General features: G+C 44.1%; 3 protein-coding genes and 2 long non-coding RNA genes across 14 annotated transcripts; 2 read left to right on the top strand and 3 right to left on the bottom strand.

The window, feature by feature from the left end:
* Nucleotides 1-711: 711 nt before the first annotated feature.
* LOC116932643 lies at nt 712-2,132 on the bottom strand. Its single transcript, XR_004399625.2, has 3 exons — nt 1,992-2,132; nt 1,686-1,890; nt 712-1,596 (listed from the first exon to the last, which is right to left on the bottom strand). It is a non-coding gene; the product is annotated as an uncharacterized LOC116932643 (long non-coding RNA).
* Nucleotides 2,133-4,166: 2,034 nt separating this feature from the next.
* Nucleotides 4,167-10,152, bottom strand: LOC116932637. The gene is made up of 3 exons (XR_006652171.1): nt 10,011-10,152; nt 4,436-9,930; nt 4,167-4,296 (listed from the first exon to the last, which is right to left on the bottom strand). It is a non-coding gene; the product is annotated as an uncharacterized LOC116932637 (long non-coding RNA).
* A 339-nt stretch (nt 10,153-10,491) lies between these two features.
* Nucleotides 10,492-16,651, top strand: LOC116932562. 6 transcript variants are annotated; one of them, XM_045180180.1, is made up of 8 exons: nt 10,497-10,630; nt 12,399-12,674; nt 12,738-13,132; nt 13,229-14,020; nt 14,095-14,522; nt 14,607-14,820; nt 14,891-15,003; nt 15,742-16,651. In XM_045180180.1, the coding sequence occupies exons 1-8, from the start codon at nt 10,604-10,606 to the stop codon at nt 16,143-16,145; spliced, it is 2,649 nt and encodes an 882-aa protein (XP_045036115.1). In that variant the 5' UTR covers nt 10,497-10,603; the 3' UTR covers nt 16,146-16,651. The 6 variants fall into 6 exon arrangements, with proteins under 6 accessions (XP_032796223.2, XP_045036115.1, XP_045036113.1 ...); XM_032940332.2 differs by having other exon boundaries at nt 10,492-10,630; nt 11,765-12,674; nt 12,738-14,020; XM_045180178.1 differs by having other exon boundaries at nt 12,738-14,020; nt 14,897-15,003; nt 15,745-16,651.
* Nucleotides 16,652-17,120: 469 nt separating this feature from the next.
* Nucleotides 17,121-22,505, top strand: LOC116932573 (high-affinity choline transporter 1). Of its 2 annotated transcripts, none has more exons than XM_045180181.1 (9): nt 17,121-17,905; nt 18,139-18,317; nt 18,401-18,664; nt 19,162-19,310; nt 19,382-19,531; nt 19,634-19,763; nt 19,850-20,073; nt 20,162-20,265; nt 20,368-22,505. In XM_045180181.1, the coding sequence occupies exons 2-9, from the start codon at nt 18,152-18,154 to the stop codon at nt 21,071-21,073; spliced, it is 1,893 nt and encodes a 630-aa protein (XP_045036116.1). In that variant the 5' UTR covers nt 17,121-17,905; nt 18,139-18,151; the 3' UTR covers nt 21,074-22,505. The 2 variants fall into 2 exon arrangements, with proteins under 2 accessions (XP_045036116.1, XP_032796233.2); XM_032940342.2 differs by having other exon boundaries at nt 17,130-17,905; nt 18,136-18,317.
* Nucleotides 21,995-25,597, bottom strand: LOC116932605 (leucine-rich repeat extensin-like protein 1). Of its 4 annotated transcripts, none has more exons than XM_045180186.1 (5): nt 25,481-25,597; nt 25,251-25,416; nt 24,797-25,194; nt 24,543-24,633; nt 21,995-23,490 (listed from the first exon to the last, which is right to left on the bottom strand). In XM_045180186.1, the coding sequence occupies exons 3-5, from the start codon at nt 24,821-24,823 to the stop codon at nt 22,727-22,729; spliced, it is 882 nt and encodes a 293-aa protein (XP_045036121.1). In that variant the 5' UTR covers nt 24,824-25,194; nt 25,251-25,416; nt 25,481-25,597; the 3' UTR covers nt 21,995-22,726. The 4 variants fall into 4 exon arrangements, with proteins under 4 accessions (XP_045036121.1, XP_045036118.1, XP_045036120.1 ...); XM_045180183.1 differs by having other exon boundaries at nt 24,746-25,194; nt 25,481-25,596; XM_045180185.1 differs by having other exon boundaries at nt 24,746-25,083; nt 25,481-25,596.
* Nucleotides 25,598-27,349: the final 1,752 nt, after the last annotated feature.

The following is a 27,349-nucleotide window of genomic DNA, read 5'->3' as shown; positions in this document are numbered from 1 at the left end:
TTTTTGTTTCTCCTTAAAGAAGCGGACACACTTTTTTTGAAGAAAATATAAAAAATCTTTCGCTCTCTCTTCTCTCAACTGTAAACGATTCAAATTTGTTTCTCTCTCTCTCTCTCCATCTTCTAAACAATAGCGGCCTAGGCAACTTGGCATAATCAACTGGCAAAACGCCCTTTTTGCGTGAAATGACGCTGTTTGCCCTCCTGACTGACTTTTTCTTTCGTTCAACTGGCCGCTATTGGTTACACACAGGGAGAAATATCGTTGCATCGAAGGCGTCTGATTGTATCGTGTTTCTGTATACGTTCATCCTGATTTTGTAAACACGGAACAAAAGAAGTTCTTTTTTGTTTGCGCAATCCACTCGAGTTGACTGGGAATGAAGAGGGAGAGAAAGCGTTGAAGCGGTTTGCTGGCCAGAAGCTCACAGTTCCTGCCGACACATTGCGGTCGCAGAATGTATGCAACGCGCACGAAGGAATTCATCCTGACGTATGCTGACACTATAATACGCGACAAGGCGTGGTCGTTTCAAACGCATTTTTCCTTTCTTTTTTTTTTAAATATAAAATTGCGATACTTATCGTCTTACACAAATTGAAACGTGTCGATCTGAAATGGCGATTAAAACTCACGTCAACACAAGAAGAAAAGGAAAAGAACTCGCCATTGTAATGTCAGATTACGTCATGTCCCTTGGAATGAAAAAACAAAATGTCCAGTTATAGTAGGAAACAATTAATTATAACCCCAACTGTGTTGCAAAACATTTAATGTTTCTGTACCCTTATAAGAGAAAACTAAAAAAAAAAGGGGGGCACTTTTAACATCTCAATTGTGTGTGTTTCTCTCTCGCAGCGATTAGCTACGTGTGGAACCAGGTAACGGACAGCAGCGGGAGAAAGCGTCTGTGACCTTCGTGTGATTATTATGATTATGTAGTACAAGCGGCGCCATATCACCGCTCGCCCTCAAGTTTCGAACATCGCATTTTTCTCTCCAACGGGAAAACGAACGTGACACGAAGAGATGGCCGATAGATTCGTGTCGCCATCCCGCCCAAAAACAGAAAGAAACTGATACACATCGGTGACACATTTTATTTATTTTTTTATTTGGCGGGAATCTTGTCGATTTTTAAAATATAGTCAAAGAAAAATCAAATGGCAAGACAGCCGTTGCACGAAGGTAAAAGAGAACGAATGACAGGGTGTTGTCGATATCGTGAGCCGCGTGAAAAAAAACACACACAGCATCGGTGACGCGTCACAGCGGTCGTGTGTGATGATTTCACCTTCTTCTTTCCTTTGGCCGCAAAGCGAAGGAGTCGGTTGCGCAACGCATCAATAGAAACTCTCGATGTTACCCCGAGATCAATATTCAAATGAGTTGTTGTGCTCTTGCGGAATAAAAGTGGCCAGAAATGAACGTTGGACAGCCTTTTCGGTGGGTGGAGGGGGTTATTTGGATGCTTGTTAAAGGACAGCCATTGTATTCATAATACACGTGAATTTCGAATGAGAAAAAGGAAAGGAGGAAAGCTATTCGGCCATCGCAATTTCGCCACTTGCGCAAGTATTTCTCACTTCGATATAACTATACAAGTAAAACGAGAGAAATTGAGAAAAAAATCAAATCCAATCCGCTTTTCTTAATCTATAAGCAAATAATACACAATACAGAACCTTTTCTTTATTTTTTTTTGAAAAATGCAACATTGCCTATTCGAGAAATGTCACGATCAAAAGGTCCGCATTGTTCGGCCATTTTTCTTTTCTTTCGTGCGCTTTTACGCGCATCACACACACACACGGGTCGTGATTGAGAGTTGCCCATTATCTGTTCGAACGCAGCACAGATTTATTGCCAATCATCAACATCCTCATATTCCTAGAAACGTAGAAACGTCGGTTAACCAAGTTAACTGTATACCATAGAAATATTGATTAAAAAAAAAATAATAAGTGGAAGTCATTTAGTCTTTAACTAACTCTTGAATTTCACCATCAGATGTGGCCAGGCGAGGGGCTGTCCGTTGTTTTGTTTGTATGCCCCGTAGGCATTCACCTTCATCAGCTGATGTTTGTTTTGGGTCTGCCAGTAGCTTCGTTCGTTCGCTGCCGACCGCTTTCGATAAAAAGGCGCTACATCGTCAGAGGGTCGTCGCAGAGTGTGTTCGACTACGACGCTGGTTAGAAACTCGAGCGCTGCACGACAGCGTCGCTTTCTTTGTTCCAGTGCATCCCAAATCCGGGTTTTGCGTGAAACATAAAAAAAAAATCACGGGCCATTCGAAAAGCAAAACTGATTGAGATATCAAGTGCGGCCACAAGACATTTTGTAATTCCCGCGTGCATCTTGGCTCTCCCGAACGTGACACGACAGCCAAAACAAACGGCCCCGACAAGCCGAAACATCTTGCAATACAAATGGTAAGTCCGTCCCGATAATTCCAATAGAATCTCGCTCCAATGTCATCAAGAGCGTGAATTTTTTGTTTGTTTCTTTGAATAATTGAACGATCTCTATCCGTCCTTTGTTTATAGTTAACTCAACGAACTTCCTCCAGTTTTCTTTATTTTATTATTAGTTATTTTTGTGTGTCCATTTACCTGATGATGCGATGACGAGCGCAACTGCACGACGAGAAAGTTACACACAAATGTTTTTTTTCTTCCCCGGAAATATGATTCCTTTTTTCTTTTTCTTTCCGGGATTTGTGTACGCGTAGACGCTCTCTACGACACCCATCATTAATGTGTTAATTTTACGTCATCACAAAAACACAACAACTGGCAGACAATAATAAATACGTATACCTTTCCCTTTATTAGGGGATCTCTCTTGATTTCCCATGCCCATTCGACGTGCTAACGGCCAATTGAAATGTTTTGCGTCAGACGCCAAATAAGGTCATTTTTCGAATGATGAGCAAAGTGTTCCCGGTGAACGAAAAAGGACATTGCAGGGAGAGAGAGAGAAACCGACATCACACACAATGACACATGAGGGTGAGGGTGCAGCGCCTCGAAAACTCGCTGGATTTGGTTGGGGGGGGGGGAGTTCTTTCTCTAACTCGCAAATGAGGACAGAAACATCTTGTGCCAAGTCTATACGTATAGCAGCTGCGCATCATTTTTTTTTTAAAGCGTGGCTTTCTTTATTCTCACGTGTTCCACGTCATTTCCTAACAAAGGCGGACGGGTAGAATAAAAACGACGCCAACTTCGTATCATAACAACAAGTTATTGTTTGATTTGGTATGATCTCGTTCAGGCCATCACCTTGTCCGTTTACTCACGCAGAGATCACACCTCCCTTTTATGGGGGGGTGATTTGGGAAATTGAAAATTGCACAAGAGTTTGATTCCTCGCAGCTGATTGATTTGTTTTTTTTTTTCAAGCGCAAATTAATGTGTTACGCATTAAAAGAAAACAGTTCCTTTATGTTTTTTTTTTTGGCTTATTGCCCAAAAACGTGCCAAAAAAGTTGTCGTTTTATTCGTTTCTCTTTTTTTTTTTTTGTGGGGTGGGGTGGGGGGATTTCTTTTGGCGCCCGATTTGATTCCATTTTTCATCCGCGTTATCCTTCACCCAATGAAAAATGGTTTTTTTACTATTTAAAAAGAAAAGAAAATGAAAATGAAAAACGAGTTCGTGGATAGAAGGCGGGGCCCGTTCAACAAAAGAAAAGAAGAAGCTCTCGAACCGCCCATACGCATTTTGGAACGATACCTTCGGTCGGATCGGTTCCAGTCACGACATTTTACATCTTCTCTTTTGAAGAACGTTGTTATTGTGAATAATTTACGTCAAAAAAATTAAAAAAAAAAAGAGCAACACGTGGCTTCTCACGATCGAATTTCATTACAGAGAACACATAAAAGAAGAGCACACACTTTCGGTCGGCAGGGAAATGAAGGGGCGCGTGAATCACGAAATTTTTAAAGATATAGGTATAAACAGTGCAACGACAATGTATCCGATCACGTTCGCTTTGCACGTCAATAATAAGCCGCTCGCTATTGATCAAAAATATATAGAGCGCATAAGACTAACACGTGATATTGACAGTTTGTCGTGCGTGAGCCAGATGGTCGTTTTTTTTTCTTTCTGAATGAGCACAAAATGCCATGCGACGTAACGCGGGACACGGTCGTGTCGGGAAAAAAAGGAGGTTACCTTTCATAATAATGAAGGAGAAGTGAAAGGGCACACGCGTAATTGCATCTCGTTGAAGCATTTCTTATAATAGCCATTCATTTCCAAGTCCTTTGATGATGGCAAGTGCCCCCTCTGCGAAATTCAAAACGACATCAATCGAAAGTTGGGGGAAACGACGTTTAAATTAAACTAATAAACTAGATTATTCCCTGATGCAATAGCGCTCGATTTAGGGCCATAATTCCGAATTAAGAAACACATTTTCCTATACCTGTAACATAAGGAAAGGGAGACAGCGTCGATGAATAGCCGAAAAGCCCAGCTACTTGATATGCAAATCGCGCACTTTGTAATTTTGACTCGGCAGGTGTTTCCAGTTGTCTCGAATGTAGCACTAACCTGTTCACACCTTGTTGATCACTAACTGTCAGAATACATTGAACGACAAACATGCCTCCAGTGGCAAACCGACAAAGCTGAAACACAGTTCCAAACGGCGCCGACATGAATTTCAAAATAGTTCACAGGCCACACACAAAAAAACAAACCAAAACAAAAACAAAACGATTTGTTGAATTCAATCAAGCCAGAAAGATATATAAGAATTTCAATCCGGAATATTTCGTAAAAATTTAAAAACGTGGAAACGAATAACAAAAGGCAAAACGACGCAATTTGAACTTGCGTGCGCAAGTGAAAGCTGCGCGGCGCCAATAAGTCGACCTATTACAACAACCCAACGGAGAAATCCATGCGCATCTCACACATATCCGATAGATCCATCATTTCTGTCGTCCTCCTTTTGGGCCTCCGCACACAAACATCTCTTTGATGTAGACGCAAGAGATATCAAATGACGAGGCCATTTTGAACACAGAAAATGGGCGTTTCAAAAAATATGTTTTTTTTGGGTGGGGGATTCTTTTGTTCTTTGGTGACGAGGAAAAGATTCCTGCCAACATAATAAACACGTTCATCAACGACAATTGTCTTACCTGAAGAAGAAAAAAAAAATAGGATTGCGTCATTGTTGCCGTGATGAGGGGAGGGGACTGAATCCGTGAAAACATCCTGGATTATCTCGAAAATGAATTTCTTTTTTGAAACGGAAGAGAGAGAAAGTTTTCTTTTTTTTGGCGAGGTATAAACACACACACACACAAAAGATATTGCAGAAATGAACGGGAAAAAAATAAAATAAATCCTCGACCTTGCCTAAGTTTTTTTCCGGGTCGGGACTTGGCGCCATCTTCAATTTTTATTTCATTTTTAAGTTCAAAAGGGGAATGATGTAACGGGTTGGGTTCCTCCCGCGTGTCAGTTTATTAGATGGGTCGTGAATGCGTTGATTTTTTTTTCGTGAATAAAAACGAATTTGTTTAACTTAACCGAACTTTCTCTCTTTATCTTGTGGATATTTCCTTCACACCTTGACTCATTTTTTTCAAAAGATTCTTTTAGAGAAAATGTGTGTCGCTGCCATTTTTTTAAAAAACTCTTCAGTGATTCTATTCTTTTTTTCCTTTGCTTTTTTTTTGTGTGTGTGTGTTGCTGCTGGGTGTCTCTTCCCCAATTTTTTAAATGACGCGCGCCTTCTTCTTTCCTTCGCCCCCTTTCAGTTGTTGCTAGCCGGACTGTTGCGATATTCACGTGAAAAGAATCAAAAGAACTTTCACCCTCTGGAATTCTCGGATGAATATCTTGAAATTCAAATGACAAACGATGTGCGTGATTCAACGGAATGACGTCGAAGGCCTAAACAGCTACCGTATCCAGATAAGAAAGCAAACATTTAAATTTTTTCTTTTTTCTTTTTTAAATCCAAGGCGTCAGTTGGATCGACTTCCTTTTTACACAACGGCCGGTTCGTAGGGAACGAACGAGAGCAAACACACAAGACTTTCACGATCTGAAACGAAGGTCTTGTGTCACGAAAGGCCACACAAGCAAAAGGCGCAAATGATGCCCCGAGGCATTTAAGCGCAACGGGACATCAATTTCATCATTTCTTCTTCTTTATTTCACAATTCAACGATAAGTTGGTTGTGCACTGGACGTCCAAAATTGAGTCAGGAACAGGATTCGAAAAATAGCCCAAAGCCAAATGTTAAGTGATTTTCGTCTTTTCAACCACCCGTTGATGAGCCCCCCAATATTCTTAGCCATCACCATCAGCTGTTCATTTTCACTTTGTTCTTGAAAAGAAAGCGTTCGTTGTTACACGAACACACACACACACACAAGAGAGAGAGAGACAAACAATTACGTTTTTTTTGTTGTTGTTGTTGAAGGGATAACATTTGAAAAATAAAAATTGATAAGCAGTTTGCTTTAATTGTATAATATGAGGGCCCGCTCATTACATTGCCTGCAGCAATCAGCTCTCTCTCTCTTTAGCTCGTTATGCGTATCAGCTTTTATTTGACGCGCAACGTGGTAGCGCATTACGCAATAACAATTAGAGTTCGAGCGCAACATCACAGCGTTTCAAAGGAAAATTCAGATTTTGTGCTCGTTGTTTATAATGAGACGTGCGAAATTGTTTTCGTTCATTTGACGTCCACGTTCTCTTTGGACGGCCGTTTGAATATTCAATGCGTTTTCCAGCTGACGCTGATTAGGAGCTCAGACAAGTGCGGTGTGTAATTAGATGTGGAAATCGATTGCTGTTTGATTGATCCATCATCTTTTGCGAATGTTTCAGGATGCGAGAGAAATGATCCGTTGGATCGTGCTCCTCGAGTTGTCCTTCCTGACGGTGCACGCGTTTAATAACAGACCAGTCGATCATCAACGCAAGATCCTCGTGCGGATGGTGTGGCCAGGGGGTCACGTTACGTCTCGGCCGGATGACGACACCACTCCGCAGCCCGTCGTCATCCCGGCCGCTACTTTCAGCCGCCAGATGGTCATCCGTTTCCCGTCGTCAGGGTCCATCCATCCGGATGAGAGGAGACCGTCGATCGTTTCATCTGCTGGATACGATCCGTTCGCCACCGAAGAGTCAGCCGACTATTCGCTCGACAGTTACGTCAGTCTGTCGCTATCCAGCGGCGGAAGCGATGCGGAAGGCGCCGATCAGAATTTACGTCATTCCAATTTGAGGAACGAGAAATCATTTGACGGAGGTCAACTGGATTTCCTCCAGCAATTGCTGCGTTTCGCGCCATCTACCGAGCATGACGAGAACTCCGATCAATGCAATCATCCGCTCCACAGCTGGATGTGTAAAAACAAGGCCGTTGTCCCATCCGCCACCAATCGGCCGCCAGAGGCAACGACAGCTCAACAGCAGACGCCATTCTTCCCTGGATCGTCTTTTGAAAATGTACAGATTCTAATTCCGGATCTCAGCCCGACTGTCGTCCCGCCGCTTGCGACTCCTCCTCCTGCTCTCCTTGCCGTTCAAGGACGCGCTGATGAAGGCCCGGACTCGTGGTCCGGCATGGATCCTTGCAATCATCCGTTTCACAGCTGGATGTGCGCCAAGCAGCGGCCGAAAATCATCCGACCTCCTGCGCAATCCAAGGAAACGGGAGCTTCGATCTTGGATCAAAATCTTTTGCTTCCGCCGCTGCAAGCCGCCACTGCCGTCCCGACCACCACTACGCCGCCGCTTGCGGTCACGACCAAACGATCCGGATGGGACGGAGCCGATCCCTGCACCCACCCGTTTCACAGTTGGTTGTGCGACAAACGCCAGCCGGTTGGCCGGACGACCTCCCCTCGTCCGCTTCCGGCCATCACCACGACGGCATCGCAGCCGTTCGTTCCGGATGCATCTTTCTTCATTCCGGACATCAATCCGCCGGCTGCTCCTCCAACTACAACTCAGCTTCCGCCGACGACTTCCGTTCCGCTTCTGATCCGCACGTTAGCTCCAAAGAAAGGGTGGGACGAGGCGGATTCTTGTTCTCATCCGTTCCACAGCTGGTTGTGCGAGAAGCCCAAAATGCGGACGACGACTCCGGCCGCCACAACTCTCGCTCCTCCGCAAGAGGCCGTCGTTTTCGAACCGGCTCCGTCGATGGTGGAGGCTAATCAGCTCGTTGCGGATGCTTCCCCTCCGCCAACCACCACAACCACCACCTCCACCACAACGGTCAAACCGAACAAATCGTCCGGATGGGACGAAGCGGATTCGTGTTCGCATCCGTTCCACAGTTGGCTGTGCGCTAAAGCACCGGTGAAAATCAGGACGACCCGCCCACCAACCACAACTCCTGCTGGTCAACTGCCGGACGCTTCAAACTTTGAAACGCTGGACGCCCTTCCGTTGGAAGCGCCGCCAATCCTGACGACGCAGAAACCAGCCGTCAGAGTGGCTCCAACTGAAGCTTCCGGTTGGGCGGATGGTGCCGATCCATGCACACATCCGTTCCACAGCTGGCTGTGCAACCGGTCGCCATCTATCAAGCAAAATGTGAAGCTCGGATCGAATTCGAGAGTCGGACGCCAATCGGACAGGGCCGTCCAGTCGGAAAGCGAAGCGCTGGACGAGGAAAACTTGGAGTCGTCTCGTTGGAACACGTTCGAATCGCTGCGTCTACCGCCATCTAGCGTCCATCCGAAATAGCTCTTGCGATCCAGCAGAAATATACTCCCTGCGTGCCATCCGATTCTTACCTGATTCTTCGAGCCCCGCGTTCCATTTGTTTTTCCCTTTTTAAATTTTTAAATAATGGCAGAGGTACTTTAACTTACCATCCCAATTATTTTAGCCAACCGAAATCTTCAATTTTGTAGGAAGCAAGCAAGTCAAGTCCTCATTGTAGATTTGTAGATGAGATTTATGTTCCAGCGCAGCCGAAACCGAACAACGAAAGCGCCATGTTTTTTTTTTCAAAATGTCTAAATCAAAGGGCCCGAGAGTTTCAATAACGAGACTTTACTTGGGAATCCAGATGCAAGCAGGTATTGTATCGTCAGGCACTGAAATTTCAAGTTGCCCGCTAATAATTGAGACAAATCATTTTCACATGTATACGGAAATCTTTTTTTTTTTTTTTAAATCTTAAATCGGTTAATGGAATAAGAATCAAAACAAGTAAAAGATGTAAAAGACAAGAAAAAAAATTGTTTTTTTTTTTTTTTTTTTGAAATATTAAGTATCTCATATTAGAAGCAGCTTAAAACAAAAGAAACAAAAAATTAGTAGATTTATATTAGATTTTTATCTCACGATTTTACCTTCATCGGCGCCATCTGGATAGAGAGCGAGGCTGGACCTTGTAAAAATAAAAAAAAAAAAAAAAAAAACATTCATTCTCTTATTACATCGAACGTGTAACGACGGTAGGTATTTCCATAACGTTCCAGGACGCGCTAGTTTTGAAAACAACACAATCCGTCTCTCCGCATTAAACGTGTTTTATTTCTTCATGGCTTATAAAAAATAATAAAAAAGAAAGAAATGTCGATTCATCTTTGCAGCGATGAAAACTTGTGTGTGTGTCAATTGATGAAATATATCCCCCCCCCCTTTCCCATTTAAAAATGTATATCTCCTAACAAACTACGAAACAAAAACAAACAAAAACTTCTATAAATTTTTACGATATCGATTTTGTTTTGTTTTGTAAATAAACGCGGCGTTCCATTCGGCAGAAGTGAGACTTGCACTATTTTTTTTTCCAGCCACAACGATCACGTCTAACGTACACACACCTGCATAATATTGAATGACAGGTGGTTTGCACGGCTTCGAATCGGAAAGAGTATATGACGAAACGCTGCTGGCATTTGCTGTGCCCCAGGGCATTTTAACTTGAAAAATAAAGTACCGTAATGCTGAGATGTTAGATTATACATGTATATATATATATATATAGACTATATACGTACACCTTCCAACATAGCGGTACATGTCGGTTTGCGTGTTGGGTATCTACCACAACAGCCGGGCACAGAAGAATTCCGGAGAGGGACGGACTTTCGGGCGCTTCATCGCACCTGTTTTTTTTGTTTTTTGTTTTTTTTTAAAGAAATAAAATAAAATAAGGGAGTTCTTAACGTTTGGTGTGTGTGTGTGTGTGTAATCCTTTTTTATTTTTTCGAAGAAGAAGAAGAAGAAAACGCTGCCAGCGAAAAGCCGCCCATCTGTTCGTTCACATTCACGAACGAATTTCGTTGTTTTATTTTGTTTCGTTCTCAAGTCGTTCGGTAGCGAGGAAGCAAAAAACTCTTGGTCCTCATCGATAACTCTACACATTCTCTGTTTCACTTGGCTCCGTACAGTCGTTTGAATTCCGCCAGCGCCAATCAGTTTTCTCAAAACAAAATTCATTGACGCTTCGTGTCGATTTGCTTCGCTGTACAAAGTGCGACATCGTGTCAAACGAAATCGACCCCATCCGAGCAGTCGCTGTTTTGTAACCCTTCCCCCTTTTTTTTTTTAATTTTGCCCTCAAGATTTGAATGGATTTTAGCAGCCGCTGTGATGTCTGATGGATCGTCTCCAACTCAGGTGAGTTTCTTTTTGAAACGCTGTCAAATAAACTGTTACTCTAAAAGCGATTTCAAATGAAACCGCTCTGCAATCAAACAATCAGTGATAAACGAGGGGAGATGAAGGGGCCGTTACGGTTTCACGTCCTAGATTCTCGCGACACAACGAATGGCAACGGGCGAACTTTGCAGCGCGTGAAAACGGGACGACACATTGCACTTTTATCCCCCCCCACGCTCGTAACCCAAAAAAAAAACCAAAAACAAAGAAGATAAATAAATCCTTTTTTTTTTGGAAGCGGTGAATGTCGCACGTTCAACACGCGTTAATTTGACCGTGATGGATCGGCCGACCGTGAAAACCGCCTACATTCATCACACCACCAAAAATGAATAGTATAGACTACGTACAGTACACATCACATAATTTCATTTAGGCTCGTTGCCTAGTGTAGTCGAGAGAAGGGAACGGGTCATGTAAAGGTATTATTTAATATTATTGAATAACCGTAGGCTATACGGTGGAGGAAATGGGATAAAAAACTGATAACGACCGAGGGGCGTTTATAGTTTTGGAGTCAGTCGTCTTCTAACAATTTTCGTATGCAAATGAGCTGTCATCAAGTCGGATGGATGTGTAATAAATCTCGAATTGCCATTTGAAACTAGGAAAAATGCGATGGAAAAAAGGCAGAATTCTTTGAAATCGATTGAACTTGTGAATAAAATTTGAATAATTTCGAGAGCGGATCAGTAGAAAAAACGAACGGGATCTTTTGAAGTGGATGCGGAAACGTTTTTGATTAGCTGGACACCACTGTCTCGATTTTTCGTGGTCCATCGCTTTCTTGGCCATCAAAACAACTGGGCATCCATCAACAGCTTTCAAAAGCCTTCAGTCGTTCGTCGCCCTCGATAAAAGATGGAAGCCATCGTTACATCCCGTCTCATATAATTTGATTTGTTTGCGTTTGCCTTTCGGTCTGTTGGAGAATGGGGTCAGTCCGTTTTCTCCCGCGGCCAAAGTGACAGGCCAACGTCAGCCTGTGGCCATCCGAAATGGAGCCTCTCCCCGTTTATTGTTTTCTCAGTTACGCTTAGGTCACTGATCTCTTATTCCCCTTGACGTGTTTTAATTTGCATGTTCTATCAGACACGTGGGGCACTACAGCAGCAGTTCGGCCGTCAGTCCGCCCTCGAGTACAATTTTTCCTTGCCACTTCCGGGAGTGTCTTTTGACTGTGAAAAACGAAACGGAGAAAAATGTTTTTTTTTTTTTTTAAATCCAATTTTCGGGATTATGTTAGCGAGCGTGAGAATAATCAAAGTTCGATACACAACCAACTCTAACTGTCTACAATGCAGATGAGTTGAAATTTCAGGCAAGTCGGCCATTTTGTTCAAGTCCAGTCGGCTGCTTTAAGATGAAATCCAATGACGTCACACGGCCGATATTTCCGACTTGTGATGGATGAAATTACACAACAAGAGTCTCATCTTTGTTTCATTTTTTTTTTTTAACGATCGTTAAGCAAAAAAAAATTGTTGTGTGTGTCGGTTGGCCGGTCGTTCCATTTCTTTATTCTTGGCGTTCGTTCAAAAAAAACGCTGCGCGAACCAGATGTTTTCATTAAAAGGCGGAAGGTGGAACCTTTTTCTCCGCATAAAAGCTGTTCCTTGTTGAAGTTTAACAGTTAGTCTCGTCTTTCTGTTCCGCCTTGCTACTCGTGTTCCTCCTGACGTGCAACAACACTCGGTGTATTTGTCGATGCAAATTTGTTGTTTAGATCGGCCGGTGCGGAGTGAACGAACCGATGGTCAGCATCGACAGTTTGACAACCATCAACACGGACGAAGACGAAACAAGTGACTGCCACAGCGAGGCGGAGAGCAGTTACGTTTCCGATCCGGAAGAAGAAGGACCCGTGTCGATAGTGACCAATCTCAGGCCGTCGCCATTAAACGCGCAACAAGTGGAAGAGAAACCTCCGGCCGGAGGTAGGATCGCCAAAGACACTGGCTGTTGTCTTTACAGCGCCATCACAGCCCTTTTCGTCATGGTGGTTAGTTTTCATTTCGATTTTAAACAAATAAAACACTTAAAATAAAAAACCAAAAAAAAACAGGTTTTAATCGGAATCGTGTTGATCGTTACCGGTCCCGTTTTGGGCCTTCCGTTCCCACCGTTGATGCGAGCCAATACGCCGATGATCCTACCGCCCCTAGACCACAATCATCTGACGGCTAACATCAGCCATGATCCTTTCATGGACGATGGCCATCAAGACGATACGAATCATACCGACGATCAAGAACTGCAATCGATCCATTACGATTGGGAATCGATGGATAACAGTACGAATCCTTCGATGGATTCGTTCGAATACGATTACCTGGAAGAGGCCACCGCAGTGCCGACCAACTGGACTGAATACCTGGCCAACCACAACGAGACGGGCATTTTTAACGAGACGGTCATCGAGGATCTTGCCAACCTGTCGCCGGAAGCGTTACGCACAAAGTATGTGGCCTACGTGCCTGTCCCGCTCAGATTTGACGACGACCAACAGACTGACGCAACTGATGACGACTTTCATGACTCGGAAACGAATGACAGGCACGACGATGACATCGACCACGACGCCATCTATTTCGACGACCAAGCCGAGCAGACTCCGCGCCCGTCTTCCGTAAGGCGACGGCCTTCGGCCACCATCGAGAAAGTCTTACTGCCCATCGTGATGGTGCCGCAATCGGAAACGATCGACGACCGGATGAAAACGAGCCAAGGTGCCGATTCGTGGCGGTCCAACCATTTCTCTGGCGATCGGCCCCATTATCCGCCGAGGCGGTTCGATGAGGACCAATCCAGCGGCCAGATGGACGGTGTCGATGATGAGGATCATTTGACTTCGTCCTCTCGCCGCATTGCCGGCCTCAATCCTCCTAGACGAGGTGGCGCCGGAGGCGATCGAAGGAGAGGCCCGGGCTTGGATTATCGCATGTTCGGCTCTTTAACTCAGCCGGAGAGCAGGAACAGGAGGCCCTTCCGTCCGCGACAGCGGGAACGCTTCCGGCCGCGTGATGATTTCGGTCGGACGACGAGTCTCCATCCGCACAGGGTCCTCCCTCCGCCGGGCCGTTTGCGTTCCAGGATTAATAAGAACAACGACCGGCCGCGGATGATAGAAGGGCGCGAAGGTAATCCGTCGTTTTACATCCGACCTCCGCCAAGACCGAGGCCGCGGATTAGTCATCCGCCGCGTCCGAGAGCCCATCGACCTTCTCCGCAGGATGCCTGGCTGAGTCGTCAACGCACTGCCGATCCTCCTCCTGCTCCGGTGACTACCACCAAACGGCCGGCCTATTCTTATCCGCGGGATGCGATGAGCATCCAGGACATCATCAGGTAATTGATTACAAAATCCTTCATGTCACGTGGAGATTCGTTTTTAATTGCATTTAAAAATGCATTCGGATTAGTTACATGACGTCGATGAGCCACTCGGAACAGACAACCAAGAAACCGGCGGCGCCGGTCGGGCCCGAACACCGAACGGCCGTTTGGACCAATACGGACTATTATTCAAATGATGCTGCGGAAGGTCGTTCGCGTGCGGGACAGTCCTACCCTCCCGTCTTACCTGCGCCGCCCGGCATTTCTAGATCGCACGATTCGATGCCGGTGGAATCGCACAGGAACGCCGGAGTCTCCAATCCCAATAATCCGTACTCGTTCAAATTGGATGTTTATCCGGTGCGGGACGGCCTGGGCGGGGACAGCTACGCCCCATCGGGTCCGGCTTACAGGCAACAGAGCGTCCCGCCACCGAGCAATTATCGGCACAGGCCATCGTCTTCCTATCAGGAGAACCGACAGCCTTCCGGCGACTCTTCCGGCAGCCTGTCTGGTATCGACTTCAGTTACAAAATCCGTTATGACGAATCGGATAGAAACAAATGGTCCTATTCTTCCTATTCCCCCTCGTCGCCAGATTCTTATTCGTACCGGCCTCAGCGACGTCCCACCGGAAGCGGTTATCACGATCACGGTGGCTATACGAAATACCGGGAAGATGAGGAGGACGACGCGATGCCGGTGCCGCTGGCCTTCCGGCCAAGACGACCGGAGTCCACCACACCCAAACCGAAGCTGATCGTCCATTTAAACGTTTTCAATCAGGGCAAAGGCACCGGAAGCCGCAACAGGTAGACAACTCATTTATTTGTATTAGTTTGTTTCGGTTTTTTTTTTTAATTATTTTAACTGAATTGAAAGCAATAGGTATGCAGAACAACGTCAAAGTGATGACGAAGCCGAAGATTATTATTCTCCCAGTGACATTTATCGGGCCGTTTTGAGAAACAATGCGCCCAAAGGCGATCACGAAGGTAAACTATCGATTAATGCAGTTGAAATGTTCAAAAAGAGCGATTTTTTCCCGCGGGGGCGAGATCGATGGAAATGTGCAGCCATCTAGCGGTGGCGTGAATAAACATTCACGCAACCACCGCAAGTCCCGGAATTTCGTAGACGGACCAAAGAAAATAGGGCGATCGATGCAGCCCAGTCGCGTACACACCTTCCGTGTTTTCAGGTTGTCTGTGTGTGTGTGCGTGCGGTATATACCTCTTGCGTTCGATAACGATCCAAGCTGCTGGTCTCGTTAAATATGAATCACCTTCCTTCTTCTTTTCGTTCCCCTGTGGCTGTTGCACACATTTACCATTTCCAGCAGTAATCTTCCAAAACTTCCAAAAACGTACTTATGGATCGCTCGCTCGCCCCTCCCCAAAGTTGCGAACAGGACAAACCAGGTTGCGTGATTCATCCCGTTTTTCAATAATGAATGAGTGTACATACATGCACAACCCCCCTCCAAAAAAAAGCAAGTCGATCAAACATCCGCTGTGAAAAGGCGGATCGTGGAACAAGCTGGAACAACTTGCTTGGCTGCTGCCAAGTGCAGACGAAAACTTATGGAATTATCCTCCGATACCTCGTCGAATCACGCACGTTTCTCTCCACGGATATACAATATTCAACAACTGATGGAGGGGATCTCGTCATGTGCTTCCATTAAATCGCAAACAAAATGAATATGTAATCCATGTGTCGTTTGCATCCAGCAGGTGGTGATGATGGTATCATGCCGAGCGGTCAGAGCCGTGTCGATACATTTGCTCATCATCGGATGGACAGCGCTGCAGGGCTGGCTAGTGATTCGGCTGCCTCTTCTTCCGGCGCTGGTAACACGTACGACAGTCACAACATGGCCGCTCTGCCCAGCGATCAGTACTACAGGTCGTTGGTGACGAGGAGACCTTCGTCCAGCAGCGCTAACGCGGGCAATAATTACAGATTGAGTCATCAGAGTCGCAATTTCTATCCGGCTGTGGATGATGATGTTCCGGAACCTCTGCCTATGCCCATGGCTGCCCAGCTATCTAACGATGGCTGCACCGGAGTCAATTGCACTGTCCACGCGGACGGCCTGGTGAATAACACGCAAATAACTCCGCTTGTTTTTTAAGTAATTGAGTACGTCTGAATGAGTTGAATTCGAATTCCGTTCGGTGAAATATCGAATGACGTGCTGTTTAACCAGAAATCTTATGGTCAAGTAATGCAGCATTATATGGCTTGACACGTGTACATAAAGAGCCATCTATAACTATATAATGATTCATTAATAATATACAACTTATTTATTGAAATGCCAGTTATTGTATGTATGTAGACCCAGGCCGACTGTTGGATTTGTCTTCATTAGCGACGTTTATGCAAGTCGGTCCGGCTTATTTAATTAACCGGTTAAACGTTGGGTCACTGTCGTGTAAATCGACAGAGAGAAAAAAAAAAAAGCGAGAGGACAACGAATTTCTCCTATTCGCGGATTTGGCGAGCCAATAGCAATATAGGCTGCGCGTGGCCAGATCGAAATCAATACTCCCGCAGAGTTAATGTTTTGAACGCAATTCTTTGATAACAATGAAAAAACAAAAAAACTCTTGAATAAATTTGCATGATTTCATGAAATGCGTCCACATCAAACATTCCAGACTGTTTCGTTGATATTCAATTTCAATCTTTCTTCTATTGAAACGATGATAACATTCGCGATCTGATAATCCCTCAATTATTTACATCGCCAATGTTATGCCCTCACATTTCAACGTACATTTTCCCATCAACAATTGAATATTTCAATCCCCACAAATATTACCCTACCCCCCCCAAAACAAATTCAAACTCAATTCAACTTCTTAAATTGCAATTCTCGTTACACAGGGCCAAAGTTCGAAGGTGGTTTTTAGATTTATATCAAATTTTATCACCGGATCACGCGGGAGCTGCGTGACGTGTGTGCGCTTGCTCCGGCGTCTGCGCGTTCCAGCGGTTGTCCATCCTGATAGTGATCGAGACGTCAAAAGATACACACGTTAACGAAAGAAGAGGGGGTGGGGGGGAACCCTTGAATGTATCCGACGTCGCGGATTGTCGGATGATGCGGAGTGCGCAGTCGCGTCGCTGGAAAGGTGACGCCATCCAGCTGAGGCTCTGTTGCCACCGAGAGCGTGTAACGAACGGTGCTGTGTTCGCCTTAAGTCCCGGGCCCATCGTTTTTAAACATTTATTTTTTTTTCGCTCCAGTCCTTTACGCAACCCTGCCCAGCTTGCAGTGTGTGTGTGTGTGTGTGTATGTCTGGTGCGTGTGTAGGCCACACTCGAAGCTTTAAAGTCAAACGCGTCATGGTTTTTTTTTTAAAACAATCTGTAAATTAAAACAATCATAACATTGTCGAATATCGAAGTTAGAATTTGTATTGATGTACAGTTAAAATTGATTGTTTGGATTGGTATAGAGAAAAATTCAATTCGGCCAACGTAAACTCAACTCGGAAGTGGGCCTCAAATGTGCGGTTTCCGGACGAGGAATTGGCCGTCGAAGAAAACATCCCTACGCTGGGGTGACTGTTGTGTTGTCTCATTGGACACGCCAAATACAATTCAGTTCGATTCTATAATCTACTGCCAATTATAGAAAATGCCGTCGCGTCAGTGATGAATTGTCGTCTGTGAAATTTCAACGCTCATCTACATCCCTCATTTCGATATTGAAAAAACATCTGTTTCCTATTCGCTTCATATCAAATGTGTTTTTGGACCAACGAATAGACAAGTCCTATATAGACATCGAACATTGGTTAACTAAGCGCAAAGAAATCGAGACAAATTGCGCACGGACGAGCGCAAATCACCTGATTTCTTTCAAACCTAGCGGTGGCTAAGGTAAGCTTCGTGACGAAATTATTCAGAAAGAAACGAAACAAAAACGAAGCCTTATATCTTAATTAGATACATTCATTTCATGGTGAATGGCTTCTCAATCGATATTTGGCGTTATGACGTCCGTTGTTGTGAATAATGTGCAGCTTATACAAATTGATTATTAAAGTGTGTACGCATGAGCCACGATCAGCGAATGTGAACAACCGACTCTATTTTTGATTGATGTATAGAAGACGAGCGGAAAAGATGATCAACATTGGAGGAATCGTGGCCATTGTGGTCTTCTACCTGCTCATCTTGTTCGTCGGCATTTGGGCAGCCAAGAAAAAGGGAAATGGAGGCGAATCGGAGGAGGAGGTCATGTTGGCCGGACGTAACATTGGCCTTTTCGTTGGCATTTTTACAATGACCGGTAAAAAGATTTTTGGCTTTTCCTCGATTGAATAATAGAAAAATAAAATGTTTCAATTGGGACGCGATTCGATCGACAAACAGCGACATGGGTGGGCGGTGGTTACATTTCTGGAACGGCCGAGGAGATATTCGGCAAAGGATTGATCTGGTGCCAGGCTCCGTTCGGTTACGCCCTTAGCCTCGTCTTCGGCGGATTGCTCTTCGCCAATAAAATGAGAGAGCAAGGTTACGTCACGATGCTCGATCCATTCCAGGACGCGTTCGGCGAACGCATGGGCGGAATGCTCTTCATCCCGGCCCTGTGCGGAGAGGTGTTCTGGTCAGCTGCTACATTAGCCGCTTTAGGTATTCCAACATTTTAATCGTCCTATTTTGCATTGTCCTTCCAACACATTTTTGTTTTTCATTCAAATTAACGTGCGGAGGGATTTAAAAAAAAAATTAATTCATTAAAAACAATCAAAAGTCCCTCGGCTATCACTGGCGTGTATGGATCGTTGAGGCGTGTAATCATCAAATCGGATCAGTTGGCCTTTCAGTAGTTGGTTACTGGGCGCTATTGCCGGCTGAGTCTTTTTTTCAGATTGTGGTGTTGTGTCTGGCCAGTTGTGCGTGGGAATGGGGGGATGGCGCGTGACTTTGAGGATACCCTTCGATCCAAGATGGCCGCTGCAAGGTCACCTCAGCTATCACGCGTTTCAATCGATTCGCTTTGCGATTTTTTCTTTCTTTCGCATCCAATCCGCACGTGTGTGGACATGTCCAATGGAGCCGCGTCCAGTTCGTGATTGTGCTGAACTAAAAAATTGTTTATTGTTTGAACGACATTTCGTGTGGGACAGGGGCGACCATCAGCGTCATCGTCGACATTGACGTCAACATCAGCGTCGTCCTATCGGCGTGCATCGCCATTTTCTACACGCTCTTCGGCGGTCTGTATTCGGTGGCCTACACCGACGTCATCCAACTGTTTTTCATCTTCTTCGGATTGGTTCGTTTTTGAATTGTTTTTTGCGTATTTCAATGATTTCATTGACATATCTTGCGTGCTGCGTTCATTAGTGGGTCAGCATTCCATTCGCTCTGACCAATCCGGCCGTCAGTTCCATTTCACCGTCGCAGGTCGATTGGGTCGGTACGCTGGAACCGAAATATTACGGCCAGTATTTCGATTACGGTATGCTGCTCATTTTCGGCGGCATTCCGTGGCAGGTGAGCCGCATATATACGCACTATACGCTTCTTAATCTAAATCAATCATTCATTTTTGTTTTTTTTTTTTACTATTCAATTTATTTAATTGGTTTTAAAAAGGCTTATTTTCAACGTGTTTTGTCGAGCAAATCGGCCAGCCGGGCGCAGATCCTGTCCTACGTGGCCGCCATTGGTTGCGTCGTAATGGCCCTGCCGTCCGTCCTAATCGGCGCTGTGGCTAAAGCCACTGGTACACCTCACGTTTTTTTTTAAATTGATTCATTTCACTGATTGATTTCCTTTGTAAAAACAAAAAAAAAAATGTCGACTTGACAGACTGGAATCAAACGGATTTCCGCGGTAAGGGCAACATTCCGCTGGATGAAGAACAGGCTCGTATGGTCCTGCCTATGGTCCTCCAGTATCTAACACCGGCCTACGTTTCTTTCTGCGGATTGGGAGCCGTTTCGGCTGCTACCATGTCATCGGCCGACTCGTCCGTTCTCGGAGCGTCGTCCATGTTCGCCCGCAACGTTTACCGGCTCATCTTTCGGCCGCGGGTATGAATTGGCAATGATCGCGTGAACACCACAATGATCGTTCAAAATAACTGATGGATTTGGGAAATTTCTAAATTTTGTTCTACAGGCATCCGAACACGAGATCATGTGGGTCATGAGAATCTCCATTTTCGTGACGGGTGCCATGGCAACCACAATGGCTCTGACTGTCCACACCATCTACGGCCTTTGGTAAGTCAAACTCACCTGATGGATCGATTTCGATTTTTGACTTCACTTCGGGAGTCGGGCCACAGTAACGAATCGAAATCAATTGACGCGGTGTTCCATCAGGTATCTCTGCTCCGATTTGGTGTACGTCATCCTCTTCCCGCAGCTGCTGATGGTCGTCCATTTCAAACCGTATTGCAACACGTACGGTAGCGTAGCGTCTTACATCATCGGTTTCCTGGCTCGCATCTCCGGCGGTGAACCGCTGATGAACCTCAAGCCGTTCATCTACTACCCAGGATGGAACGGAACGGAACAATTGTTTCCATTCCGCACGTTGGCCATGTTGTTGTCGCTCATTTCGGTGATTGCGTTCTCCATGCTGACGCGCTATTTGTTCGAATCGGGCAAACTGCCGCCCAGTTGGGACTTCCTGCGTTGCGTCGTCAACATTCCGGAAGACGTGGTGCGAGTGTCGGGCTCTGGCGACGAATTAGAGCCGCACGACGCCATGGGTGAAATGGCCGTCATGACGGGTTTGGCCGACGTGCGCAAATATTCGGCCACCGACGAGATGAACGGCCGAGTTAATCCGGCCCTCAACCTGGGCAGCGATTCGGACGAAGAGGCCAGCCAGCAATTGGCTTCGTCCGTCGCCCAGCGAGCTAAATTACAACAGCAATTGTCCATCGGTGCTAACAGCATCGATTCGCCTTCGCACCGGCCGATGATCAACCGCAAGGCAAACATGAGCTCGGCAATAGGATCCGGTTCGGCGGCCGCGGCGGTAGTGGCTAATAACACGGGAGATAAGCAAACCACTCTTTGAGGGGCACGCTGGGTTATCAATTAGGAAGACAAGTAGCAAAAAGGGGAGACATTAGAAGAAAGAAATAGCGAAGTGAAACGGCACCTGCCCGATCATCGTTTTTCTTACCTTTTTGCTATTTAAATCAGATAACTGTGTTAGTCATTTTTTAGTCAAATGAAGCACGGTACGTTTCGTAATAATAATAGAGTCCTCAATGGCTGTGGTTTCTGTTTGAAAGGCTATTAAAGAGCCAAAAAAACGAGGTAAAAGTAAATGTCCTTTTTTTTTGTTGCATCTCATTTACGACACAGACACACACACAGACACACACTATACTTACAACATGGCCATTTGCTGTTGATATTTATTATCTAATATAAATATAAAAATAAAAATATATATATTATAAGTGGGATGGTATTTTAATTTTTTCAAACTCAATCTTGTCATTCAACGTCCACAAAAGCGTTCTTGTTGTTAACAAACGTATTTATTGTTGCCTCTTTAAATATTATTATCTAGTCGGTCGGTGTTTAGGGCACTTGTCGGCTTGCTGAAAAAACGACCCCGAATTGTTTTATAATATTTATTATATCAATTCATCGTCGGACATGTTGTGATTCCCTTTTACTTTTTCAAAAATGAATGGGAAAGTTGAAAAAAAAAATTAATAATATTCAAATCACTTAACGTCATTTTTTGTTTCCTGTTTGTTATCGATGTTTTCACCTCATTACTATCCTCGTTTACGTGTTCACCCTGGACTATATAACTCAGTATTACATGTGACATAAATCAGATGCTTTGATGTTAATAACCAACGATAAAATGATTCGTCCAATCAGGTATCATGAATCAGCAATGTCAGTAGAATTTTCATAATTGCTGTGGACAGTTTAAAGATTGAACTGTGCATAATTGGTATGTGGATACTCATCGTCCTTTCTTTGTTTGGGTGTATTCATTTTTCTGTTTGTTTTTATTCATATCGAGATGAAAAGAACGAGACATTTAGAAGATGGAAACATTCGTCAACATCTGTTCTAGCCGCGTGTTTTACAATGAGACGAGAGATTGCAGGACTTTAGTTCCGACACACGATGGGGTTCATAAATGCGAGGCATTCTTACACGTTCAATGTGCAACAACCCAATCGAAAAATAAGACAAAATCCCCCACCCACGTAATTTCTCTTTTGTTATTTTTTTTTTTTTTCATTTGAATTTGTTATTTTTTGGTAGGATTTCCCAAAAAGCTTATTAATATACATGTTTGACGTTGAGAGAAAAACAAAAAAAATATACAAAGCATTCGACGAATTTTCAGCTTTCTGCAGTTTTATAGCTCGTTGTTAGCAGACCGTATCAAATGTTTTCGCGCTCGATTTAAATAGCGCAAACACCTTGGGAAATCAATTGATTGTTACAATATTCAAAGTAGATTGAGGGGGGAAAAATATATATATATAATCTAATATTTCTTTTGATATAATATACTTACACTATATAAATCTGGACAATTTATTTAAAAAAAAATAAAAAAATTCTTGTAAGGTCTAATTTTGATTCATCAATCGGACGATATAAGTTTTGTTGCCGATTTGTTATTCCTATAACTCAATCGGACTTTCAATCTTCAATCTTTGATTTACTATATTCTTATGGGACCATTTTAATTCCTTAACTCCGGATTAGGGATAAAATTGATGTCATTTTCGGACGCGTGTTGCTGAGCCAGCGATTTAGATGGGAGCTTGTCTCGGAACAGCAGCTCCGGCAATTTATCTTCAAGTTTCTCTTCATGATCTTCTACTTCGCGAAGCTGCTGAGTCCACGGGTATCCATCAACCTCGTTCAACTGGAACGCCGGATCGAGCACGTACGACGCCGATGTGGGTATAAAAGCCTCCCACGGTTTGTTATCAAACGTCGTCGGAACGGGAAATGTCATCGGACGAGACCCCGACGGCCTGACGGGTGGCCGATAAGGAGCCGAAGTCGTCGATTGATAGGCTGGAGTCACCGGTGGACGATAAGGTTCTGGTTGCGGATACGTTTGAGTCACAGGTGGATGATAAGGTTCTGGTTGCGGATACGTTTGAGTCACAGGTGGATGATAAGGTTCTGGTTGCGGATACGTTTGAGTCACAGGTGGATAATAAGGTTCCGGTTGCGGATACGTTTGAGTCACTGGCGGAGTGTAGGGAGCCGGTGGTCGATACGGAACGTGAACGACAGACGGTGGAGGCACTGGATAATACGGCGGAGGTGGTGGATAATAAGTGGGTTGAGGCTTAACGTACGAAACCGGTGGAGGTGGTCTGTAAACCGGCCGGAATTGTTTGTAAGGCTGTTGGTAAGGTGGAGGTTTAATGTAATTCTGTTTCGGATAAGGAGCGTTCAGAATAATTCCGTAAAGTGGTTTCGCAGCTTCACCTATTTAAATTTTTTTTAAAAAAAGATAAATTATGACGTAATCAATGAAATTTGAATATTATTGTGACTACGTTCCAATTCGGCACTACAACGCCCTAATGCCAGTCCCACATTTTTCGACTTTCATTTGTTTTGTCTGCTGATCTCGTTTTTCCTGACCATGGCACAGGTACAAAGCCAAGTACATGTATGGTCAAAATAAAAAAAAATAATTTATCTATACGGAATTGGAAGCACTGCAATATCTAGAGCATGAAACATGAATTTGTTTGCGTTGGCGTGCCTGGGAATTAAATTACACGAGTGAAACGGAGTTGTCTAGCTAACGTAATAGTACCCAGGGTCACCAACCGGTTGCCCTGGAGTTTTAACATCGTCCTTGTTACCACCATGTTTTTCCCCCCAACTGACATGTGTGCAGATTGGCGTGGACTGGTTTCGCAAGAAAACGGTTGTTACAATTCTTAACTTTCATTTTACAACGCCTTGTTTGTCGACAATTCGTTGTGAACGATATGCTCAAATAGAAAATGTTACCAAATCTCAGTAAAATCTTATTCTTTTCAAAATAAGATGAACGATATACGACTTTAAGGCGCTCTAAATAAACAACAAAATTTCGTGTAACTTTCACGACTCGATAAAAACTGATGCAAGATACTGTGCATGTACCAGTATAATTTCTAGCCATTTTGGACATGACGCACACAGACGCAGCTACTAGGAGCCGCCCCGCAAGTCAGACGTTGGCCTCAAAAAGGCTAGTGTTGAGGAAAGTGCGAGGAAAACGAGTGATTTTAATGTGCACTGGAAAATCAATTCACGCCGTCTTTACGAGCTAAGCAAATGGTTTTTCGCGGTCCAGTGAAACTATTCGGACTCTAGTTTGAACAGACACGTGTAGAAAAACAAAAAGCCAATGCGAGTGCCCAGGGCTTATTATCTGAAAATGTCGGGAATCGAAACGAGACATTAACAAAAAGAAAACATGACCATTTTCTAGTTAAATAGAAAACAAAGAATGATACCAGAAGAGAAACGAAATCATTTACCTTTGGCTTTGTTGTAGATTTTGAATGAAACAATATCGTCCACCACGAGGACGAGGATCAACACGAAGAGAATCCCGGACGTTAACGAATTCTACGAGAAATTAAAAGTTCGAAACTTTCAGTATGTTAATTGTAACATGGAAATATAAAAGTGCAATCAAGAGGGTTGGATTGTGCAGGATACGAGGGGGTAAATCACGCACTATTTTGTTCACTGATAGAGACAGATAGAAGGACATCGGATGATGGCGTACGAATGGTAAAGATGCTGTAGGAGCCATGGCCAGGTTTTAAAAAAAAACAACGTTGCCAAACTGCAAGGGCTGTGAAATCTTATTAGGAATCCTGAGGCGTTGGTCTAGAAAAACACAAGCCGAACAAATAGAAACAACCACAAATTTTGCCGTGCTACCGACTTGAGTGCAAGTCCAGCGCTTTCTGACTTCTCCGAAACAGCAAGTCCACGTTTCTATGTGGACCTGTACCAAGTCCCTTCCCCTTTGTTGTCCCCTCCTACAGGTGATTCGCTGTGCGGCTTGGCCTGTGTGTGTGGCAGAAAAAGGTCTGGTGAAAGTGTATCGTGAGGTTGTTATTCAATACTGGCAATAGACTCGAACGGCTATATCAATGCCACGTGCTACCGTCCAATTGTCTACATAATAATCCAAAGTCGGCCATTATTTCACAATCAAAATGAATTCGATTTACCGTTTAAGACCGGGCGAGAATGGACGCTGAGTAATCTCATCTACATCTTCATCCGTAGAGCTAAAAGTTCGTTTCAAGCAGCTTCTTTCTCCTTTCGTTCCACCTTCGTTTCTTTTCCTCCATTTTTGTTTTCAACCTCAAAGTCTCGAGTCGCTGCGTAGAAAGTCTAAAGAAAAAAAAAAAATTAAAATTGTAGTAGGACCTGCTGCCACCTGAGTTGATGTCCCAACCGTATTATAATTATCCAACAGAGAGATAAATGATTGTTCCAGTCTGCCTTTTTGTCTTTCTTTTCTTACGTTTGTGGGACAACAGAATAACCGCCAAACTGGAGAAAGAAAACAACAAAAAAAATATTTTAAAAGAACTTTCACACGATGGATTCGTTCGGTCGAATTTTGACAGCATGGCCCGATGCTTCACGAATATAAATTTCAAATAAGAACACACCCATTTATCTTTCCTTTTACAATTGTATACCGAAGAAGAAGAAAAAAGATACGTTTCTTTTCCATCCTAGAGGCTCTGACCGAAATCGAATGAATCATGGCGTCGTATGCAAATTTTCAGCATCAGGTGGTCCATTTGATTGTTGAAAAAGTACCTACTGAAAACGACGTCGGTTACAGTTGAGAAAGGCGGAACCTCTGGGCCAACACGGTAGGGCAATACACGTGTTAATTGTTCGATAAGATTTATCACACATAAATCTCTTGTATGAAATGGTCATTGAACCGTCCAATCGGGCTGGCAGCGTCGGACTAATTGTTACACAGCACCACAATTTTTGCTGAAAGTAGCGCCAAATTGTCGAACAATGACCGCGATGATAAGCATAGTTGCCAAACGGGTATTTAGAACTAGCAGAAGAAAGGAAGGGGGGGGGAAACAAAAACAAGACAATATAATGAGTGTGAAATAATTGAACAATGGCGTGCAAAGCGACCTAATCAGTCAGTTGCCCTGCGAAAATGCATTTTTCTTTCATCAGTTGAATATCACGTGGAAATAAGATTGATAAAGGGAATCCCCGGTAGAGTGGTGCAAAATCTTTCAAATCTGCGAATGCTTTCTCAATTTCACAACATGCTTTCGCTTCCCCCCAGTTAAAAAATATTTAAATTGTAGATTTTATGTTTCGTCTCTCAACCCCCCCAAAAAAGGAGCTTTTAGTTTCCCAAGGAAAGGAGATGCACCATGAGAAATGTTTCTTAAGGCCAGCCATTTGCTTACCCATCCCCACACTCATCTTCTTCTCGCCAAATAGCGGCAAAAGTAATGGCGGCTTGTGGCACGTTTTGGGTACAGACAACACAACTGCCTGAGGGTTGCAAACATTTTCAAATGGATAACCTGCCGGAGGACGTGGTCACTTTCGAAAGGATTTTTTTTTATCCCCCCTCCAAAAATAAATCTTAGTTTAATTCGAATAATTTAAATACCAGATTAGATATCGTACCCACTTCAATGCAAACCGGTTTTTTCTCTCCCAAATTTCGAGTAATGATCGCACGAACATTGTCGACCATTAGAACTGGAAAAGAAAAAAAAATTCGAAAAAGAAAGTTTTTGGCAAGACTAGCACCCAAAATACATGAAACATTTCTCATCATTTCGAAAATTTGCTTTAAACATGCTCGCCCCTAAACGGTCAAAGTTTCAAACGTCACGAGATGGAATGCCCATTTTCTTTACGACACGTGGAAACTGGGCACAGCCGCCATTACACCCGTTTAACGGAGGGGGGGAAGAAAAGGAAAGCGAGGGGATCGTGGTGGTTACCCGAAGCTAAACAGGACCAATTAAGAACGTACCCGACCTATCCAAAAATGTGGTAATAAAAAATTGTTACTTGCACTCTTTTCCCGCCATCTTTTAGGAGCCTTCAAGGATGGATGACTCTCGTTGTTGGATTACAGCTCACGCTGGGAAATCTGCAAGACTCCCTGGAACGTCGAATTTTATAGCTGTTTACAACTGTTTCGTATGTATTCGATTAACTTGCCTGCATTCGAAGAAAACAAAGTCTTCCTCGTTACTTTCTTTACCAACAGCATTGGCTGGTTTTCCTCGTTATTCTTAGGCAATCGCTTCTAATT

Source organism: Daphnia magna, linkage group LG10 (assembly GCF_020631705.1).
Source record: "Daphnia magna isolate NIES linkage group LG10, ASM2063170v1.1, whole genome shotgun sequence".
Taxonomy (NCBI): Eukaryota; Metazoa; Arthropoda; class Branchiopoda; order Diplostraca; family Daphniidae; genus Daphnia; species Daphnia magna.
Note: the sequence above shows the minus strand (reverse complement) of the source record. Positions and strands in the feature narration are given on the sequence as shown.

Excerpts from the sequence above, each read along its gene's own strand:
- LOC116932562 (XM_032940331.2), top strand. The coding sequence starts at position 10,604 with ATGTCTGATGGATCGTCTCCAACTCAG. Across the intron at positions 12,675-12,737 it reads CAGCCCTTTTCGTCATGGTG|GTTTTAATCGGAATCGTGTT; the intron begins GTTAGTTTTCAT and ends AAAAAAAAACAG. Across the intron at positions 15,004-15,741 it reads GCCCAAAGGCGATCACGAAG|CAGGTGGTGATGATGGTATC; the intron begins GTAAACTATCGA and ends GTTTGCATCCAG.
- LOC116932573 (XM_045180181.1), top strand. The coding sequence starts at position 18,152 with ATGATCAACATTGGAGGAATCGTGGCCATTGTGGTCTTCTACCTGCTC. Across the intron at positions 19,311-19,381 it reads TTTTCATCTTCTTCGGATTG|TGGGTCAGCATTCCATTCGC; the intron begins GTTCGTTTTTGA and ends TGCGTTCATTAG. Across the intron at positions 19,764-19,849 it reads CGCTGTGGCTAAAGCCACTG|ACTGGAATCAAACGGATTTC; the intron begins GTACACCTCACG and ends TCGACTTGACAG.
- LOC116932605 (XM_045180184.1), bottom strand. The coding sequence starts at position 24,823 with ATGGCTCCTACAGCATCTTTACCATTCGTACGCCATCATCCGATGTCC. Across the intron at positions 24,634-24,745 it reads CTCTATCAGTGAACAAAATA|AATTCGTTAACGTCCGGGAT; the intron begins GTGCGTGATTTA and ends AATTTCTCGTAG. Across the intron at positions 23,491-24,542 it reads AATCTACAACAAAGCCAAAG|GTGAAGCTGCGAAACCACTT; the intron begins GTAAATGATTTC and ends AAATTTAAATAG.